We start from the raw sequence: 20,739 nt of genomic DNA, 5'->3' as shown, positions 1-20,739 counted from the left end.
AAATAGAACACGAGATACCTGAATTTATTCTTAAAAATACGTACCTGATCAGCGGGCACTTAATTCATGCATACTAATAAGCAGTTTTTCCGAACGATGTGAAAAGATAAATATGGAAATTAAACATAACCTTCTTTTTCCAAAATTGCTTAGTTTGTTGCGAACTATGATTATGATTAGAAAAACTTATAATGATGTGCTAATTGAACATAAAAATTAAGTGGTCCGAAAATTCAATTTTATTTTTATACCTTTGAAGAATATTTTATGGCCAAACGTTGATTGGCATAATGACATAGTTGATAAAAATTAATAATTTGCCGGCTATTTCATAAAGTCCCCTATTTTAAGATTTAGCTACGACATTCATATTACCTTCCCCTTAGATAGCCATCTAAATATAACTAAAGTTGATGTCAACAGAACCATAGGTTCTTTATTCGAATTAATATATCTGGTAAGAAAATAATCAATCGTGTTATAATTATGAATTATCTTTACTTAACGTAAGAAATTAAGTTTCTGAGGCAACCATGATTTGAAATAATGGAAATGTTGCGTGATTCTATTCTCAGATCCATTTTAGTATCTACAAGCAATTATAAAGTTTCCTGAAAGTAATTACGAAAAGTTTCACAAAGAGGTAACGTTCTCTTTGCGAACAACATACCCTTTTTTAGATTCACGTTAGGCTTCGGGTTACAAATGTTGACCTTACATCAGTGGCCTTTGTATTTGACATTTGTTGTATCGTAAGGTTGTGCTCGCGGTAAACATACGTTTTTATGCACCACAAATTTAATTGAAATCGCGCTATACCCTGACATCAGAGTCACGTCAATAATAAAACACTAAAAGCACTTTTAAAACGTTGCCGCATATTGAAATTGAGGCAGGGGAGAAATGAAGTTGAAATAAAATTTAATAGCTTTGTATACCTACTCTTAATATTCTTGACGATGAATTAACAAACATTTACAAAATAATAGAATAAAATTAATTTGTTAAGGTGAATTCACTGTTCCCATAAAGTGTGACCGTGATCCGAAAAATTAGAATAAAGTAAATTAAACATCAATTCACTATAGAAGCTTCCATGTTTTTGCGAAACGAAATTATTTAAATAACGTGCCGCCTATAAAAAGTAGCATTAATAAAAAAAATATTTTAAGTCAATACCTTATTGTATATTTTTTAATACTTAGTCTTCATTTATCTGACTTGAATTATGCCAACCTACATTTTTTTGTAGTGGCCATCTTAGATATTTTTATAGTGATACTGTACTAGTCAAGCCCTTTCATTTAATACCCATGTTGGTTGGTTTCTACAAAAGTATTTTTTTCGTACGCCATTTTGTGGCGACGACCATCTTGAACTTGCAATATAGAGAGTACGCAAGGTATTATATTACTGGGAAATGAAAAAGGGTCTATCCTGATTGAAAAATGTAATTATAAATTAATTCCGCTTACTGGGAGTACATACTTTATTATTAAGTATATGACCCCTCGGATATTTATAGCTTCTTTATATCTCAACCTATTGTTTATAAGTATCATTGAGATTTTGTCAACGTTCGTTGACCATGACTTTGCCTTTTAAGCTTTGCTTAACGCGTCTTTGTTATTGTATTTTCTTTTATGCTTTGTCCTTTATTAAAAGTTAATGTGAATATTTAAAAGTATATTTAACTATGTGTTACCTTTCTTTTTTGAATGTAGTCATGTATTATTTCTGTCATTTGCTTAGCGCAAAATCTTTAAATAACCTATATCTATAAATTCTTTTGTAAGATCTAAATCGTAAACTAAATCGTTCTGTGTAGGAAGCGGTTAGAACTTGATAAAAGTTTTATGTATTTTTTAAAATCACAAACCAGTTTTCGAAATTGTCGCGGAGGAGGATTCAAAATTGTAAAGCAATTAATTATTTTGGTTAGGATTGGTGTGTCCACTTTTATTAAGTTGTTTTTAAACTTTGTTAATTAACTAATTTTAAGTTCATTTAAAAAGATCCTATTACTTTAACTTATTTTGTTTGTAAGTCAGTCAAATAAAATTAAACAACCTAAAAATTTTTCTGCTGTGTAATATTTTTTACTTTTCTTTTTTATATTTGGAGCTTTATTGAATTACTGTAATCAGTTGTTAATTTAGAAAATTTCTTAACTTTCTTTTCATGCTTAGTTAAACTAATAATTCTGATCTGAATTTTATATTACGACAAAAGTGTTTATACATTGTAAATATATTTTTTGTTTCGTATTATGAAGCATTAAATCGATTAGCATTAGTCCTTAACGCTTGATTAAGTATTAGGATCAAATAACGTTGCTATTTAACAACACAAAATTTGCGAATCGTTGACGAGTTATTAGGGGAGAGTTTATTAAGTTGATGACAGATGACACGAAACAAGCAATATTCTAAACACGTTGATAATATAAAAATATTAACTTTAACTGCCTTATAAATTGTCATTTAAGTTAATTTTAAGTATAGTCTTATTATCTTTTAAATAATCCGATTAAGTAAGTTTCGGACCGGCGTTGACTGAAAACTTCAGTCCGAAGGGCGTTTTGTTACCAAAATAAACGTGTGCACTATTAAATTATTTCCATCAACTGGTGTTAGCAATCGCACAGCGCTCGAGTTATTACTGCCATTATAAATCCATACTATTTCATGTTTTGATATCTATATAGCATAATAATACAGACAAAATTTTTTTTAGTGAATTTTAGTCAGTTTACTAATATTTCTTGTACCATTTGATGTAAACTCTAGCCTTGTGCTAACATGGTCTACGAGAATAGTCTCTCGACTACGTGATTGAAAATCCGTACCTTAAGGATATTGGTGTTTTAAAAACAAGTAATACATTGTGCGTACATGTCTTCTCTTTATTCTTCTGTCTGTTATTAATACTATAGTGAGATTAAACAATAGAAGCAATACAAAGTTGATACAATCTACATTATGCCAGCATGCCATAGATTCAAATATAAGCCACATAAAATATGAATCTTTTTTGCTAAAGCTTAAATAAAAAAAAAAACATTTTATTAATGTTCTTCATTCAAATTAAATGATGAAAACTAAAAAAGAAAAAATCATCTCATGATTTTTCAGACCAATCAGCGGTTTGTGTACCCCTAATGTTTATTTGTTTTATAATATTGTTGTCTAGTATTATTCTCATATCTTTGAATGTAATTTAATGTTTGATAAATCACCAGGTTTGGTTTGATCCCCACTTACATTTCAGAATGCGACGCGTAACAACACATGTGTAAAACCTAAGTAAGTCTTAATGTACCAATGTTACGAAGTTTGATGAAATAAAAATGTTGTTCATTACGCGGCGGAAAAACTCAAGTGGTCGCCTGGCTTTTATACCTGACTGACTCAAGAGGGTACAGTTTTTGCCTATATACGTCTTATGTATGTGAGTTTGAATGTACAGTCAGCAAAATGTTACATTTACAAAAATTTTGTCACTTTTGTAGGTCATCTGTTTCTAAAATATGTTTACCTAATAATACAAACGTCAATTCCATTGTGACCTAATGTGGACTAAACGATAGAACAGATATAAGCGACTGATCTAGATTAGAATACTTCGACTGAGTGATATTCATAGAGGTGAGTATTTTTTTTAAATCAACAAATATAATTATTGAAATGCAAAATTGCCGGCTGAAGTTAAGCTTGGTGCAGCTCTACAGCATATTAAAGATATTATAAATACGCAAATGTAGAAAATATGACGTCTAATTACATCGATCTACTTGTTGAAGTAACATGCGTTCACTCACAGTTTCGGCGCGGCTGCTACACACCGGCGATTTTATGCCGGGTAGCTTGAGTTTTTTCTTACGAGTCGCCATGGTTGGTGACTATTAATATATTTGGTTTTTAAATCTCATTGCCGCAAAATTCACTGCAAAAGTTTGTACAATTTATATATCCAATTTAGTTTAAAAAAGTAAAAAATAATTGCTTTTCTAACAGACAAATAAAAAGTATAAAAGATAAAGAGGATTAGTAATTAAAAAACTAAAGAATGAAACTAATAACTGAAATAGTATTAACACAGTACATTTAACTTTCGAAAAAATTGTTATAAAGTAAATATAATTACAATTTTAATTAAGAAATAAGTATTTTTTTAATTAAAATTTGCGATTTTTTAATAATCGTATTATAAATATTTTCAGAAATTAATTTTGAGAAATGTAACTGATTTTGTAATTTTTTTTAAAGTTGACAAACGGGCAAGCGGCCGCCTGATTTCGCCGAAATAGCGAACCGATTACGGGTGAGTTGCCTATCTTTAATCGGTAGTTGAGTTATGTTCGTTAGTTACAGCATGAAAGAAGTTTATAACCATTATAATATTTTAGAAATCTAACGCTTTCATTTTACACACGTTCGTGTATACTCTTCTTCCTCGGACGTTTTTATTGAAGAATAAGGTTTGACAAAAAGAACTAAAGCATGTCTTGTTTTGTTCAAGATGTGTGAAAACTTAAAGTAAGATTCGCGCTTGGAATGTTTAAAAAGTGTTTTCAAAAGATTTTATAAAGGTGTTTAAAACATCTTTGAAATATAGTTAACAACACTTTTTGAAGAGATTTCGTATGGTATAAAAGTCTTTGATTCAAAAAGTCGGCATCTTTCACATATTTCAGAGAATTCACAATTTTTTGGGCTCGGTTTTATGAAACTATGGTAAAATATTAGATCAGCAGCTTAAAAGCTGTGTCTTTTTGATCAAACAACCAGTATTGAACAGAAAACTGATCAGAATAGCTACAGCTTTTTATCCGCCTACGTTGTATCCCTTATGGACACAGCATAGCGAAGGCAGCTTCTACACAAATAACTAATTCCTTTAAATAAATCGTTAATCTCTTACGTAGTGAAATCCAAGTTTTTCGATAGAATTTAAATTAACTGTAGTTTATGTATGCTCTCGAAAACCGACTATAACCGTGCTATCTGAGTTCCTATAATCGCAAGCATTTGTCCAAGACTTGGTTCGCGCCGAATTAAAAATTGTTGTAATAAAGCCAATTTCATCCGCTGCTAGTGTAGCTTCCCAACAGTGGAAGAATTTTTCAATTCGGTTAAATAGTTTCGGAGTCTCTTCAATGCAAGTAAAACAATTAAATCTTTATTCTATATAAAATGAGTGATATTTGAAACCCCATATAAAATACTAATTTGATAGATTGAAGTCTCTCAAGGGATAGTTTCCGCTTAAAAAGTCTAACAAAATTTCAATTATTAATCGAAGAGTCGGCTTCCGAACGAGAATTTAAAGCCCCCGGGATGACAACGAGTCTAAGTATTTTATATTGAACTGTGGTACGCGACACTAAATCTAGATGATTGAAAATTCTATTAATGATATTTCTACCATTTAGGCAAAAAATTGCCAAACGGTAGGGCAAATGGAAGCACCAGAAGGAGCAATGGTAATATCAAAAGAGAACATCCTAAATTTAAATCGACTTAATTGGTGCCATGTCCCTGGTCCACCATAAATAAAATATCACTATTCTAGTACTAAATGACTATTTGATCCCCGTCTACCTCACTAGGTATGTTAGTGATTATACATTTTTAATTAGAAAACTGGTCGGGAATCTGTCCGCTCCGTATTAAAAAAAAATTTAGTACGTAGCCTATGTAACATTCAATCTCTTTTCTTCATATGTGCCAATTTTCGTTGAGATCCATGAATCCGTTCTGGAGAAACATCTATCTATCCATCCATCCATCCATCCATCCATCCATCCATCCATCCATCCATCCATCCATCCATCTATGCATCTAAACATACGCATTTATAATATAAGTAAGATACACTAAAATTATTAAGACTATGATTATATGCAAAACGAAAGCGAAAAGCACCAAGTTTTGGAAATGGAATACGAAAATATTTCCCTTTATTTGGATTTGCTACGAATAATGTAAGCATAAATGCAGTTCTGAATATGCTCGGACTGAATTGCGTGCTAATCCTCCATTTACTGCTGTTAATGTTAACTTAAAATCCGAAAGCCGCACACTAAGAATTTAGCTTTAGAAACGTGTTATCCAAATGGAAAATACAACTCGAATTTGCGACTTCGCATTATCAGATTACTTGATAGAACTTAATGCGTTCACGTTAACATAGAAAACATCTGTTTTTCTTTTTAGCTGTAAAATGTTCACTGTAAAACTAACTAGAAATAACGATATAGTGGCCTTTTGAATTAATACTTATAACTTATTAAAAAATAATATATCTCGCCTTGTCTTTATAAAACAATTTTTGTCCATTTGTGTCGACAGTAAAAACTCATGTATAGTACAAGGTAGCAATCGAATAAGCGCAACCTAACATCGCTGTCTAGATTATTAAAAGAAACTATTGTTTTAACTACCCCTTGTAAACCATTCATTCTTCATAATCATCATCGTAATTATAAATACGCGTAGATGTATGGACGTAGAAGAAGGAAGAGTGGTGTGTGAGAACCGCTCCAATTGGAGTTCCGTGGTCTCTGCCTACCCCTCTGTGTTACAGGCGTTAGTTATGTTGTTGTAATTATAATTAATATCCCAGTCATCCACGGCTGAGCGTAGGAAAATCTCTTGCTCTTTGTTTGCGTTCTCTTTTCTGTGTAAAAGCTAACTAGCAAAGTGGACTTTCATTACAATTTCTTATTTGTTAATTAACTTTTTTGAGAAATAAAAGCTATGTATGATATTTTAACCAAAGAACGCGTACACTTAGACGTATAAATACAGAAGGGTCAATAAGGATATGCCAGGCCTGTGATAAAACGATGTTTATAATCTTTACTTTATCCCATTAATTACAATATTGTAATACAAAAGTATCTCTAACTATTTGTCTGTCTCGCTTTCACACCGAAACTACAGAACCGATTTCAATAAAATTTTGTATACACTTTCCTTTATAATATTAACCAACGTTACTAAGCTATTCAGTAATGTCTTAGTATTCTCAAAGAACATCTTATTAGAACTGACGCAACAATGGTAATACTTTTTTGATGTCAGTTGTAGACAACTGCAAGAAATGGATGAAAAAGAATCCACTGCAAACGTATTGATTAACTAAAGGTTGAATTGCAATGGCAATTACGAATACAAGAACAATGAAGCTATCGTAAAGAAAAGAAAGGCATGAAATCAAATGACGAACGCAAACCGAATTAAAAAATGAAATAAAGAACTTTTCATTTCTTCTTAATTACATTTGAAAAAATAAACATAGCTTGTAGTTTCTAATCTTCGTTATAATTGCTCAAAGAAATTATTGTTTTAACATTTTGTAATATAACGTTAAACATATTAAATTGTGATATGTTACATTGATGTAAGTAGTTTATTGTTTCTATTTAAATAACTAAAAGCCTATATCTTCCTAGTGGCTGGGAATGAAGCTCTTTCCGCACGCAGCTGTCTCTTTACGCCTATGTTACTCCTGCATATATTATCTACTTTCCATTACAAGTCCCGCTAAAATCGGTCCCGCACGGCGATTTCCCAAAACAAACACGGACTAGTGGATAGAAAGATAGGCAAAGTGTCTATCAGTCGCGGCCGCACCGTAAGAAATATTATACGACACTCGGAAAAACGGCTGAATACGGTCAGAGTCGTGTGGCCAGACGTAAAGGTTGAATTAAAAACGAAATTAATACAAATTTTCCGACGGAAGTCATTAACGTATTGACGAATAAAGTTTAAAAATCAAAATATAATGTAACTCCACACAAAGTAAAATTACTTCAAATTCAAAAGAATAGTCATTAGGCACTGCACTGCAAGATAAAATGTAAATGTAACATTACGGAGCTATGCGGCTTAACGCTACGCATCTAACTCAAATGATTGAATGATAAAAAAAAATATACTGAAATTATGAATTTTTTATCATAATAATCTTGAATAATTTCTAAGACTTGTTACTCTTTCTTACTTCCGATCTTTATTAGTAGCTAAATACGTGAGAGTACGCTACTTAAGAAACAGTACGATGCAACAAAATAAATTTCAATGAGGTCTATATATCAGTATTCTCCTGTTCGAATTTCATACTACGCATACATAAATGAGAAAAGAAATTTTAACTGTTAAATTAAAAAGTTAGAGAGCTACGATTGAATTTCGATATAGTACAATGAGAAAACCTATACAATGTCTTACTAATAACATGTTTCACAAAAAAGAATTGTTTGGATATATAAAATAAAATATTTTTATTGGATCCCTAAGGTGTAAAAGCGCAGATTCAATATTAAATTAAATAAACATAAATATAAATATTACTATACCAATAAATAATAAAATATTTTTTTTAAATATAATAATTTTTATTGTATTGAGTGATAGCTTTGTGAAAGTGATGTCTCTTTGTGTCCGTTGTAATTTCAAGTACATACAAAATTTGTAATTATAATAATTTATAATCCATCGGCAATAATTATCGCCTTAAGTTTACTACCGCAAACATTTTAAAAAAGCTTCGGTAAAATTATCGCCTAAAGCTTCTGAAAATATTTTCATAAGCCGTCGGCAATGATTATCACCTAAAGTTTACTCCGGGAAATATTTCCATCAGCCGTCGGCAATGATCATCGCCTAAACTTTACTCCTAAAAATATTGTCCTAAGCCGTCGGTAATAATTATCGCCTGAAGTTGACCAGTGCAAAAATTTTTATAAGCCGTCGGCAATGATTATCAGCTAAAGTTTACTCCGGGAAATTTTGTTCATCAGCCGTCGGCAATGATTATCGCCTAAAGTTTACTCCTAAGAATATTGTCCTAAGCCGTCGGTAATAATTATCGCTTAAAATTGACCTGTGCAAATATTTTCATAAGCCGTCGGCAAAAACTATCATCTAAAGTTTCCTCCTGAAAACATTTTCCTAAGCCTTCGAGCAATTATTATCGCCTAAACGTGACCTTTGCAAATATTTTCATAAGCCGTCGGCAATGATTATTGCCTCAAAATGACCTGTGCAAATAATTTCATAAGCCGTCGGCAAAAATTATCACCTCAAGTTTCGTCCTGAAAACATTTTTCTAAGCCGTCGAGTAATTATTATCGCCTTTAGGCGATAATCATTGCTTTAAGAGATAATCAACTTTAGTTTACACCTGAAAACATTTTTATAAGCCGTCGGCAAAAATTATCACCTACAGTTTTCTCTTGAAAATATTCTCCTAAGCCGTCGGGAATAATTATCGCCTAAAGTAGACCTGTGCAAATATTTTTATAATCCTTTGCCAATAGCAGTCGCCTAAAATTTTTAAAAGCCGTCGGCATAATTGCCGTGTAAAGTTTTCTTCTGTCATTATTTCATGTACGATGAAAATAATTGTCGCCTAAAGTTTATTCGCGTAGATGTTTTATATTCAACGGCAATAAATGTCGCCTAAAATTTATTTATGCTAATATTTTTATCACCTACTACTATATTTTTAAGTTAACTATTTACTTTTGTGAATATTTTGAAGTCCGACGGTAAAATATTTTTATTCCTATTGCGCAAAGTTACTGGACGTATTTACGTATAACTGTAGTATAAACTTTACTATTACCAATAAATATTTGTCCGTCGGCTATAATTGTAGTCTGGAGTTTTCTTAAGCCAGGGTTTTAAGTCCGACGGTAATAATTGTAGCCTAGTGTTTACTTTTGGCAAAATTTTTATGTCCGACGGCTAGATCTTTCAGTTAACTATGTGCTTTTGGAATATTTTGAAGTCCGTCGGCAATTTTTTTTAAATTTAAATCACGGAATAATACTGCTGGACTTTTTAACTTTTACGTGTTTATTTCTTATGTTTTAGCTAAACATTTTACAGTGTAGTTTATTTTAAATGTTGCTTGCGTTATTTTTCATTTTGGCGTGTAATGTATTGTCCGACGGCAAATAATTATCAACGATTCTCTGAATAATTTTTTTTGTAAAAATTACATTTAATACATTATAAATATTATATTTGAATTGGATATATAAAAAGAACAATTCTGTAATTATATCTCTCGAACATATCTGAAAATTTTAAAAAAAATCGCAAATTTCAATTTTTATCAAAGTTTTTGCGAACAACAATCGGATGTATTATAAAAGCGGATGTTTTGAGCTTACTTAACCCACAGAATTAATAAACCTTGGCCTGAATCAATATAGAACAGATTTTTATCACCATCAGTTGCTACGAAATTTGATTTCATGAGGCGCGCCAAAGTTGGCGGTAATAACGCGGCATTTGAACTCACCCCAACTAATACCTACAACAACAGTTCGCAAAAACTTTTTCTACCTACTTACCTTTCCACCAACATACTTACCAACAAAATACAGCAACTTTAACCGCGTCCGCCAAAACAAAAAAAACGCGCACTATAAAAATAAACTAAAAAAAAAACTAAAAATGTCCCATTGGTATAAATTACTTCTTAACAATGTTTGATGAAAAACGTCGCGGATTGATTTTGGGTACAAGACAAGAAAAATTTATTTTAATTAAAATCATTTCAACTTTTTCCAAATTCAAATGTAAAAAAAAATCTGGTAATGTTCGTGAAAGTCGCAGAGGGATGATTTGTAACGCGTCCGTAGTCTAGCTCTGCTCCACCGATAGTGGGGAGTTTCGAAGTCTCGTTCGGTGGCTTGATTGCGCCAACCACCTGCGCAAAGGACCACTCTTCTTCCAGCCCGCCTACATCTTTTTTTAATCCAATCGCAGGTTCTAGAAGCCCGCGAAAATTTAATTCAGCAGCAGACGAGAAAAAGATATTATATGCGCGTCATTTTTGTAGCGTGATTAAATAAATGTTTAATTTTTATTTATTCCTTCCAAGTAGGGCTGCCAAAGTCTCTTCTGTAAAACCTTATGCGCTGACCACACATGATTGAAATAAGGACATATTTGTAGAGTAATTTTTAATAAAAGGTGTATTTTTTGATACCCAATATAAATCTACAAGAATCTCTCAAAGAAATAATGTTTTAAAAATAATTGAAATCTTATTTAACAAACATTTGAACTGCATTTAAGCGTAGTCTTCCCGCTGTCAACATAATGGGAGACGGAAGTTTGGTGAATTTTGCCGCGAATGCAATAGATCGGGGTTGTGATCTTGGATTCGTGAGTTTGAAAGTTATCAAGTATATCTAGAACTGTGACTTACAGCCTTGTTAAATGTTTTGCGGTGATATTAAAATGTTCTATCCCTTTGTTATTTATAACAAAACTATGTTATAGTGTGAATCTGTTCTGCATAAATTTAAATTGTGACTTATCACTAAGTTAAACTAGTTAAGTATTTGTTTTAATGTACAATACTGCTTGCTCAAGAATATATTTGTTTAATTAATTATTTATGTACATATGTATTTAATTATAATAATTACAAAATTTTATAATTGCTGATAACAACATGTTATTTTAAATGACAAAAAAAATTCTAGACGTAAAAGAATATAAGAAACATTGAATGCGTTTGTCATATTTATTTACGTCTACGACTTACTTGTAGCATTGAATGACGCATTTACGTAGCTCGTAGCAGCACGAAGCTACCATTTAAAAAACGAATAACATGTTTTTTATGCACACAATGAAATTAGTTTTAATATATACATATTAATAAAATTGAACTGTTTGTAATATTGTGAAAAAAACATATTTCGTCTAAATAATGTATTTTGATGATTATACGCGGCTGATAACGAAAAACCAATTATTAAAATTTTTGTCCGTATGTCTGTCCGCAAGGTCGCGTTTGTTCCGGGTAATATCCGGAACGCTACACCGATTTTGACAGGCCATCGACGGGAAAGTAACCGAATGCACGCGTATATATTATAGGCTACTTTTTTAATTCTGCACTGATGAAGTTGCGGGTGACCGCTAGTGTATAAAAATAATTATTTGTCTTATCTAAGGTAAATGTGTGCAGGATAAACGACGCCAGCTCTTGTCTGGGTTGTCAGTTAAGGTGAAAGGGTTATGTCGTTAGCTATCGGCTTCTTATAAAGATATAGCCTTATTGTCTACATTCTGTAAGTCTATTGCGACAATATTATTCCTTTATTATATATTTTTTTAATAAGATGTTCATTTTTAAATTGTTTTTTTTATTATAAATTCACTTCTAAGGTTTTAAAAATACTCGTGCCTAGATACTATGTACATATGCGTAGATGTATAATAGTGGAAGCGGCAAGAGACGTGTGCCAAGACCGTGCTAAATGGTAATTTGTAGGTAACTCGACTATCTTATTTTGAGATATTTTATAGAATGTGTTATGTCGTTTTGCAATATTACGATGTACCTAATTTTTCTAATTTTCTATTGTTTCTGTATAACATAAAATTATTTATTTTGAAATACATCAAAATTTTGTGTAATTGTAAACGATACACTGGTACGCAATATAAATGCGTACCTTAATCATTGGTTATAATATTTTGAGAAGAAGGGAGTCTGTCTAGACAGGTAAATTAATGGCACTTAAAGTAATTATTAGATAAACAAAATTTGTTCAATACTCTTATTTGCTATGAAAGACGAACAAATCAGAAAATTGACTTGGTTTATTTAATAGATTCATTTCTATGTTGTCCAAATTCTGAAACGTTAACAATGTATTTCATTCATTCGCTGAAGTTTTAATACAAATTAAACTTTTGCTTTGTGAAAAAAAAAACTGATGAAAGCCGTAAAATGGTTTTTATGTTATTGCGATTTTAAAGTGTACTACTTACTTTAAATGAAAAGTTTTTTTTTTGGATGGAAATTAAAATGTTTTAATAAGTCACGTGGTACAAATGTTACGTTTCACAATGGAGTTTTCCATTACTCTTTATGTCACGTGCTCCCGTTTTCTACCTTCTTTCCGAATTTCTGTTGGAAGTTAATAATTGGAAACTTTCGCCACCACTATAAGTTATCAATTGTCATAAAGTTCCAAGACTGAAGTTCTCTTGTAACATTAAAAAAATCCAAGTCAATGTTACTTTATATTCAATATTTCATATTTAGTTTTAAATCTCTTTAACACTCAAACTAAGCTTTGGAATAACCGTATTTCGTTCAATTAACTTGTGATTATTATAGATTTGTCAAAAATATTGTGCTTTTGACATTTTTTTAAAGATTACTTTTTATAAGAGTAGCAAACGAGCAGTGGGAACACCGAGGTGTTCATCGACGCCAATGGACAATTATAGATTCATAATTACTTTGACTTTGGCGTGTAACTATGGCGTTTGTTTTCTTCTTATTAAAATCCCAAATTCGCGCAAGAAAAGTTGTTTATTTTTTAACCATGTGGAATCAATAAAGTCAATAAAAACGAACCTAACGTAGGCCCTGAAAGAGTAGGAGACAAGTCAGGTTGTGCGTGTGGCACGCGATAGCCGCATAAACATACGTGACGTCACAACATAAAAATACACCTAATGCGCTCGCGAATTTATCCCAAATGAATCCTATTTAGATTACATATAATTGCTTTGATCCAAAATTTAACTATAGCAATTTAATTAATCAGCTTTAACTAAGTCTAAATTAATTTATATAAAGGTAAGACTAATTTGTTTGTGCACTATTATAAACAGTTTTAGCCAAGTTTTAAGTTACTTTACTTAAAAGTAAGCTAAGTTAATGAAATACTTATTAATGATAACTTAGATAGATCAAGCTGTCTAGACATTCACCATTGTTAGTCCTTCATCTTAGGTCATTACGAAGGATGTATAGGCGTACATTATGCGTGGGAAAGATATGTGTGTTAGAATTGCTACCTGTTAGTAATGGACGTGAGTGCTTATTTAAATAAAATAGTACAATATACTGACCACTTGATGTTCCGGTATGAAATTCTTTCTCCTCTGTGATGAATCGTAATACCTCGTTGGTAGAACAGGATCTTCCCCTGAAACAGCGCGTTGGTACGACAGCCGGCGTCCCTTGCTGTCAGTTGCCGGACCATATGACGCATGCTCTGGTATTATTGAAAAGTCCTGGTACGAGTGGCATGATTGGACCTCCCGACTCTTTTCATCTTGCATCACCCGTTTGAAGTAGTTCGTAAGACCTTCGCTTGCTAACCACGTGACTCTGGAAAATCAATTGACTTATGTGAAAATCTATTTAAAGACATTTTATATCGTAGTTACAAAAATTGTACACAAGATTCTAAGCTTTATTGAAGGCTTATTTTGTATAGAATATATTACTCATTATGTGATATTTTCGATGTAAAAATAGAAATAATTTTCTTTTGAAGTTAATCTTACTTCTTACTATTATAAATATTATAAATGCGAATGTTTGGTTGGATGGATGGATGTTTGTTTGATGGTGTCTCCAGAACGACTGAACGGATTTGGATGAAATTTGGCATACATGTAAAACATAGTCTGCAAGAACACATAGGCTACTATGTTTTTTTTTCATTCCGCGCGGACGGAGTCGCAGGCGACAGCTAGTGCCTATATAAGATGTTACTGTAAGGGTTAAATGTTAAGAGTGTGCGTCACACACATGCTAATGACTGTATAATTTTATTGTAGACGAAGATGACGTCAACAATATTGAAGTTTGTCGCGACCTGTAATCAGTCTAGTCTGAATATTAAATGGTTTGCTTTTAATTTGAATAAATATTTATTTCAATAGAATATGTAATGCTCGGGTGATCTCAAATGATGCCCACGCGTTTACAATAACGCCATACCTACTTTCCTCGTTTTTTATATCAGTTTCCTTCTGCGTATCTAAAATTGATATAATAATAAGCTAGTATTATAAATAGCGGAGGCCGAATTTTAGTCTTATTTTTCTTCCCACCCTGTTCTTTTAAGGTAATGATAGGTAGGGGAAGAGGATTTCACGGAGAAAACAGAATGTTTCTTCTGTCTATGCGACTCCTCCTCCGTCAGTTAAAGGTAAACGGTAAAGGTGTCAGTGGGAAGCGGTCGCTTGGCTATTTGTTGAATCCAGGTGGCTGCTTGCTCGTTTGCCACATAATAGTATAAAAAGATAACTTAATTGTATATGAAGTTTGATATGCTGTAGCTTGTAGATTGAAGATTTCATAGGCGCGACGATTGAATACAAAGCTTTCATAGAACGAGTTGGGTAGTAAAAACGTTTTTATCGCTTCACAATTAGCGCCACGCGACAGCCTTTATCGTTAATCACCCGTTTGCACAATTTATTTGACAATAAATACGGGCTCATATTTGTTATGTGAGGCAATAAACTCATATCTACGGTATGTGATGGCGATCGAGCCACTGAAATGACAAATAGAAATATGATTGTTCAAGTAATGCAATACGAAGCCAACACTCAAAGGAGAAAGCCTGGTATTTCTGCGCTGGGGCGTGAAAACATATAGTTTTAATAAAGAAATATTTTTCTTTGTTCGAACCGAGAAAGTCTACCTACCTAAAGGATGAAATACAAAAGTACTACTAGTAGAAATACTTGATAAGTCATTAACTTGATATAAGAAAATTAACCTTTTTTAAGATTTTTTGATAAGCAAAATTTTTTAATGAAAGTATAAAATGCAATAACAAAGATTTTATTCCAAACTCCATTTTAGAAACATTGATACAGCAGACAATTTCTGTTACAACAATGAATGCGTTAGCTCAAAATAATGAAAATACTCATTCAATTTCTCGGTCACCCTTCTTTGGATAAATCTCGACGGAAGGGTCCGTTAGTAGGCTGCTTAGATAATCGCTTTCTTTAGACAGTTTTAACAATTACCATATAAATATTAGAAAATAACATCTTAAGTGTAATAGAATAAATCGTGTGTTATATTTAAAATTCTTTTGAAGTTATTAAAACCATTAAAGTGTTACTTAATACCATTATTTTTGGTTGGCAACAAGGAAGGAGACACTGATATATTTGTGTTTAAAGGCGATCCATCATTTACCTGTTAGATTTTGATGCTTTCCGTCGTAGTCTCCCCTGTGGCGCGTCTAAACCAGAGCTCATCGATATTGCTCGGGATTTCAAAAGCGAATCCTGTACATACGGCTCGTTCAAATCTAGAAATTATTTAAAAAAAAAACATTTGTCCAATCTCTATTTGGTTATAACGAAAAGAAATAGGTTCATATTTAATATTTTTACAAATCAGTTACAGAAAATGAAATCTGTTGCCATGTTACTGTCGTAGAAAAGTCCAATTTAAAACTAAATTTAAATAGAACAAAAGAAATTTTTACAAAGCTGACATTGATGAAAATCTTGTTTTTAATGCATTTGCATATGTAATGCAATATAACAATGCATCGTATTTTAATAAAGATATAAAGAGCAACATAATGTTCTATGTTTTATCAAAAATGTTAGACGAGACAATTTCTTCTTGATACTAACTATTAACACTATTTGAAGAGTAATCTCCAAGTGGCTGACTTGCGAACAGAACGGTTTGACTGCCGGACGGGCTATCTTGTTCAACTCCCTCAGGACTTATACTACTCGCCACCGACGAACTCCGCGCCATTGTCGACAGACTTGTTGCGCTGTTTCTAATATCCTTTAAATAGAAATAGTATTTATAAAATATTCAGTTTATGCAACGATTTAGTGCTTTTTATTTTTTTTACATTTTAAATCAATAGCTACATTTACATATTTAGACTTTTTACAGTGGTGACACCAAATACATGAAAGCGGATCATCAACAAACAAAATTTGTTTCTTGAAACAAAGAAATTTTGTTAGAGACATTTAACTACACAGGGGCGAAGTTGGCAGTAATAATATTATAGCAGTAAAGTGATTTCTATTATTTATAATAGTATCAGAGTCATAAAAACAAAAGAATATATATCTATCTATTATTTATATAAAAGAAAGTCGTGTTAGTTACACTATTTATAACTCAAGAACGGCTTTATCGATATGGCTGAAAATTGGTGAGGAGGTAGGTTAGAGCCAGGAGACGGACATAGGATAGTATTCATTCATTTTTTTTCGATTTATGCCTTTGAAGAGGTGCTTTTTATTTAACTTAGTAATATTATAAATGCAAATGTTTATGTGGATGTGATGTGAATGGATGGATGGGTGTTTGAATACATCTCTAAAACGGCTGAATAGATCTCGATTAGATTTGGCATACGTATAGAACATAGTCTGAAAGAACACATAGGCTACACTAATAAAGTTTTTTTACATATCCACGCGGACGGAGTCGCGGGCGACAGCTAGTATAATTATAAAACCGAACCGTTTATGTAACACAACTACTCCACGATTCGATATTATTCTGATACAGCTTACTATTCAATTATCAGTGATTATTAATTACATCGACAATGTTTGGACATACATAAGTGGTGCATAATTCAAATAGTCGGCAATGTTTCAATCTAATTGAAGGTAAACGCATTATGTGTGATTGTATTTATAACAAAGGTCACATATGGCAGTGTAATTAATTATGTTACGTGACCTGATTGGAAGACTTACCTGTGGAATCTGCAATGTGCCGTCGTTATTGTAACCATTGCTAGGATAAGATTTGTCGTTAAGAGATTGTAAAGAAATCGACTTTGACCCTCTTCGCTGTGTAGGTTGTGATTTAACACTTTGTGACTGCCTTTTAAATATTTCTGTGGTATTTTTAAGAAAATTGTCCATCTTCTTCCGAAAGAATGAGGACTTTCGCTCTAATGGAGATTTACCAATTAAATTTAAATCTAACTCTGACTGTGATAAGCCTGAACGTCTCGATAGAATTGTTTGATCTAACGAAAGTTTTCTATCTCTTGGTTTTAAAGTTGCAACATTATTAGTTGGTTTCGGTGAAGAGGTTACTTTGGTGTCGATATTATTCATTTCTGTTTTTTCATCATTAATATTCGATTCTTTAGAGTCACTACAATTTTGTGATATTGTGTTTGACTGTGAACTGTCATTGCTTTCAGTACAGTCTGATACTTCATAAATAGTGACCTTGATGCCCTCATTTTTTTGTAAATCGTTATCACTCGTTTCTGTATCTACATTTAATGTTGATGTGATGACATTATGATTTGTTGCACTTGGATTTGTGTCATCAACCATATGTTCTTGTAGTTCTTGCGAAGCACTTTCAAAACAATCATGGTTGTCATTGAGGTCTTTATTGTTCATCGTTTTACTGCTCTGTGGTGATTTCAAACGCATACTGCTATTCATTTTAACAGTTCTCAAAATTTCTTTAATTTTAAGATTTTCTTTTAAGTTTTTCACATCCGACACAAACAGGGGTGATTTTTCTTTACCATTATTCTTATCCATTTTCTTTCCGGTTTTGTGTTTTGATTTATCCATTATCGATTAATTTTAATTTCATAACATCACTTAAGTATTGAGGAAACAAATTTTATAACACGACACATAAAATAAGAAGTTCTCGTGGCACAAGTATTTGAGAACATTTGTTATCAGCAGCATTAACACTGGGCACCGCACTACACCGCACTACACCTCACCGCACCACACCGCACCACACCGCACCTGTACAAACCTTATAATCGTAGTAAAGGAAGTGTGACGATATAACATTATCAGTATACGCGCAACACTATTCTATTGGTTCATGTGAGCACAGATAATATAATACTATTACTATTATTTAATTCCATAAACTTAAATGATTTTTCATAAGTAATACGCTAACTGTATAAGTATGGAATTACATAAAAATAAAATGATTATAAACATAATAATTAACATTTATAAATATCAAATTCATTTCATTGGATTTTTTTAAAAATTCGCGCCATATTTTAAAATGTTCGCCCTTTTAATGTTATCTCTATACTTATATTGATAATCTGATAGTTTTATCTGTTATCTCTAACAGTGATGTCTTTATCTATTTTCAATTTTCACACGTTTAGTCACAAATGTTTCCACTGAATGTATACATTGGAATGTAATTATTATACTGGGCTAATTGTAAATGTTTGACTAACAATTATTTACGTGGTATGGATTTGATTAGATAATATTGCGTACTAATATTTTTTTAGCCACAAAACAGTAGGACTGTAGTATCATATATATAAGTGGTATAGTATCACATAATAGCATAATGTAAGCAACACATATTGTATTACCAAAAATACCAAGCTTTTCATTAAGTGCGGAGCTGGAGATCCAACTAGATCTCCTTTTTCCACGATTTTCGAAAAAGGAACGCATGGAAAAGGATGTGAATTTGGCGGGAAAGAGGACAAAATGAAAAGAGATATCCTTATTCTCTCCATCGTCTTTTTGAAGCGGTAACTTATGAAGTTACAGTAAAATAAAAAAAAACTGTAAAAATCATCATTAAAGATAAATAAGTTGCAGCATACGGTTTTCGAACAAGACAAATTATTACTTTAGTTTCCTCGAAAAAAAAAATATTTTTTCTTATTTTAAATCAGTAATAATAAGTTTATTGGTTCACTGATACGTTTAACTAACTCTGTCTACCCTAATTCGTTTATGAACATGCCAGAAAGTATCCTGTTTGGTTACAAGTTACAAGAGTTAAATCAATTCCCATCAATGCCTTGAACGTACATAACGGAATTTGCCTTCGATGAAGTTTCCCATCCTGTAGAAGCTACGCCTGTGCCTAGTCAAGTAAATAATTCAGTAACGCTCTTGACGAAGTTACGCTTAGAGCGGCGATACCGCTAGCACGAAAATTGATTTACATTCTGATAAAAACAGATGCAATTAACTACCGCTGACGTTAGGACATGCGGCGAGCGTAGCATATTTTATAGCGTGACAGACAGGAACATGATGATTTTCGTATTAATTGTTACGTGTGTGTATATCCTTTGTTAATAATAAAAAATAATTTCCTTTGTGGCTGTTTGTAATCCAAACGAATTGACGACTTGACTTTATTTTATGCATGTATTGTAAAATACAAAGAAAAATAAATTTAAATCATATTAATACATATTTACCTTACAACTATTTCAATGTGAAATTGTTAAAAACTTTACGATTTTAAAATAACTAATGCGTTAAAATTTACAAGTCCAACATGTGAACTTTGAAAGTAAACTCCAGGCGATCTAACTATTGAACATATATTTTTGATTTTCAAAAAGAAGTCATAACAACTTGAATATTTCAAGTTGTGTGCCGGTAACAGCATCTTCACGATTTCCGCAGTAATATTACACGGCGTCGCATCTTTAGAAAAGTTCACGTTTCAGTTGAGTTTAATTCGGAAATTTCTTTCACCTTCGGGTGAGTTTAATTTAATTAGTAGACATTTTCAACACTATTTAGTATTAAGTTTGTCCTCACCTTCTTAACGAGAACTAGCATTGAAAAACTTTATTTGCATTTCGTCAGATCAAGTACTTATTTTTCTTCGCGTGTTTTAATCGGGTGGCAAGTAAATTTAATTAAGAAAATATCACTACGTATTATGAAATAGAATGTAAGTCATTTCTAAGTGTTTTTAAAGATAGTATTAACGAAATTTTGTTTATATCATAAGATGGCTTTGGTAATAAAGGTAATAATGTTACGATTTACGCGGCTACATTGTGTTTGGTTGCAATGTTTTAGTGTCAACCCGAATTAAATGTTGCGAAAATCCCTTGGCGCAAAATTATCGTGAAATCCACTGTTGCGCTCTCAT

At 31.9% G+C, this 20,739-nt stretch overlaps 1 protein-coding gene across 4 annotated transcripts in view; it reads right to left on the bottom strand.

The window, feature by feature from the left end:
- The window catches only part of LOC106126348 (uncharacterized), a 39,529-nt gene extending 20,940 nt beyond the window's left edge, over positions 1 to 18,589 (bottom strand). For all 4 annotated transcript variants that reach the window (XR_001228341.1, XM_013323961.1, XM_013323962.1 and 1 more), the window contains exons 1-4: positions 17,565 to 18,589; positions 16,464 to 16,626; positions 16,015 to 16,129; positions 13,914 to 14,175 (exon numbers count right to left, since the gene is read on the bottom strand). Coding sequence is in view for 3 of the 4 variants with exons in the window: in XM_013323961.1 (XP_013179415.1) it covers positions 13,914 to 14,175; positions 16,015 to 16,129; positions 16,464 to 16,626; positions 17,565 to 18,410 (1,386 nt within the window). In the remaining variant the exon portion in view is untranslated. The remainder of the gene's footprint in view (positions 1 to 13,913; positions 14,176 to 16,014; positions 16,130 to 16,463; positions 16,627 to 17,564) is intronic.
- Positions 18,590 to 20,739: the final 2,150 nt, after the last annotated feature.

This window comes from Papilio xuthus, unplaced genomic scaffold, assembly GCF_000836235.2.
Source record: "Papilio xuthus unplaced genomic scaffold, Pxut_1.1 DF825017.1, whole genome shotgun sequence".
Classification (NCBI taxonomy): Eukaryota; Metazoa; Arthropoda; class Insecta; order Lepidoptera; family Papilionidae; genus Papilio; species Papilio xuthus.
The sequence above is the reverse complement of the archived record's forward strand: the minus strand, read 5'-3'. Positions and strand labels throughout refer to the sequence as shown.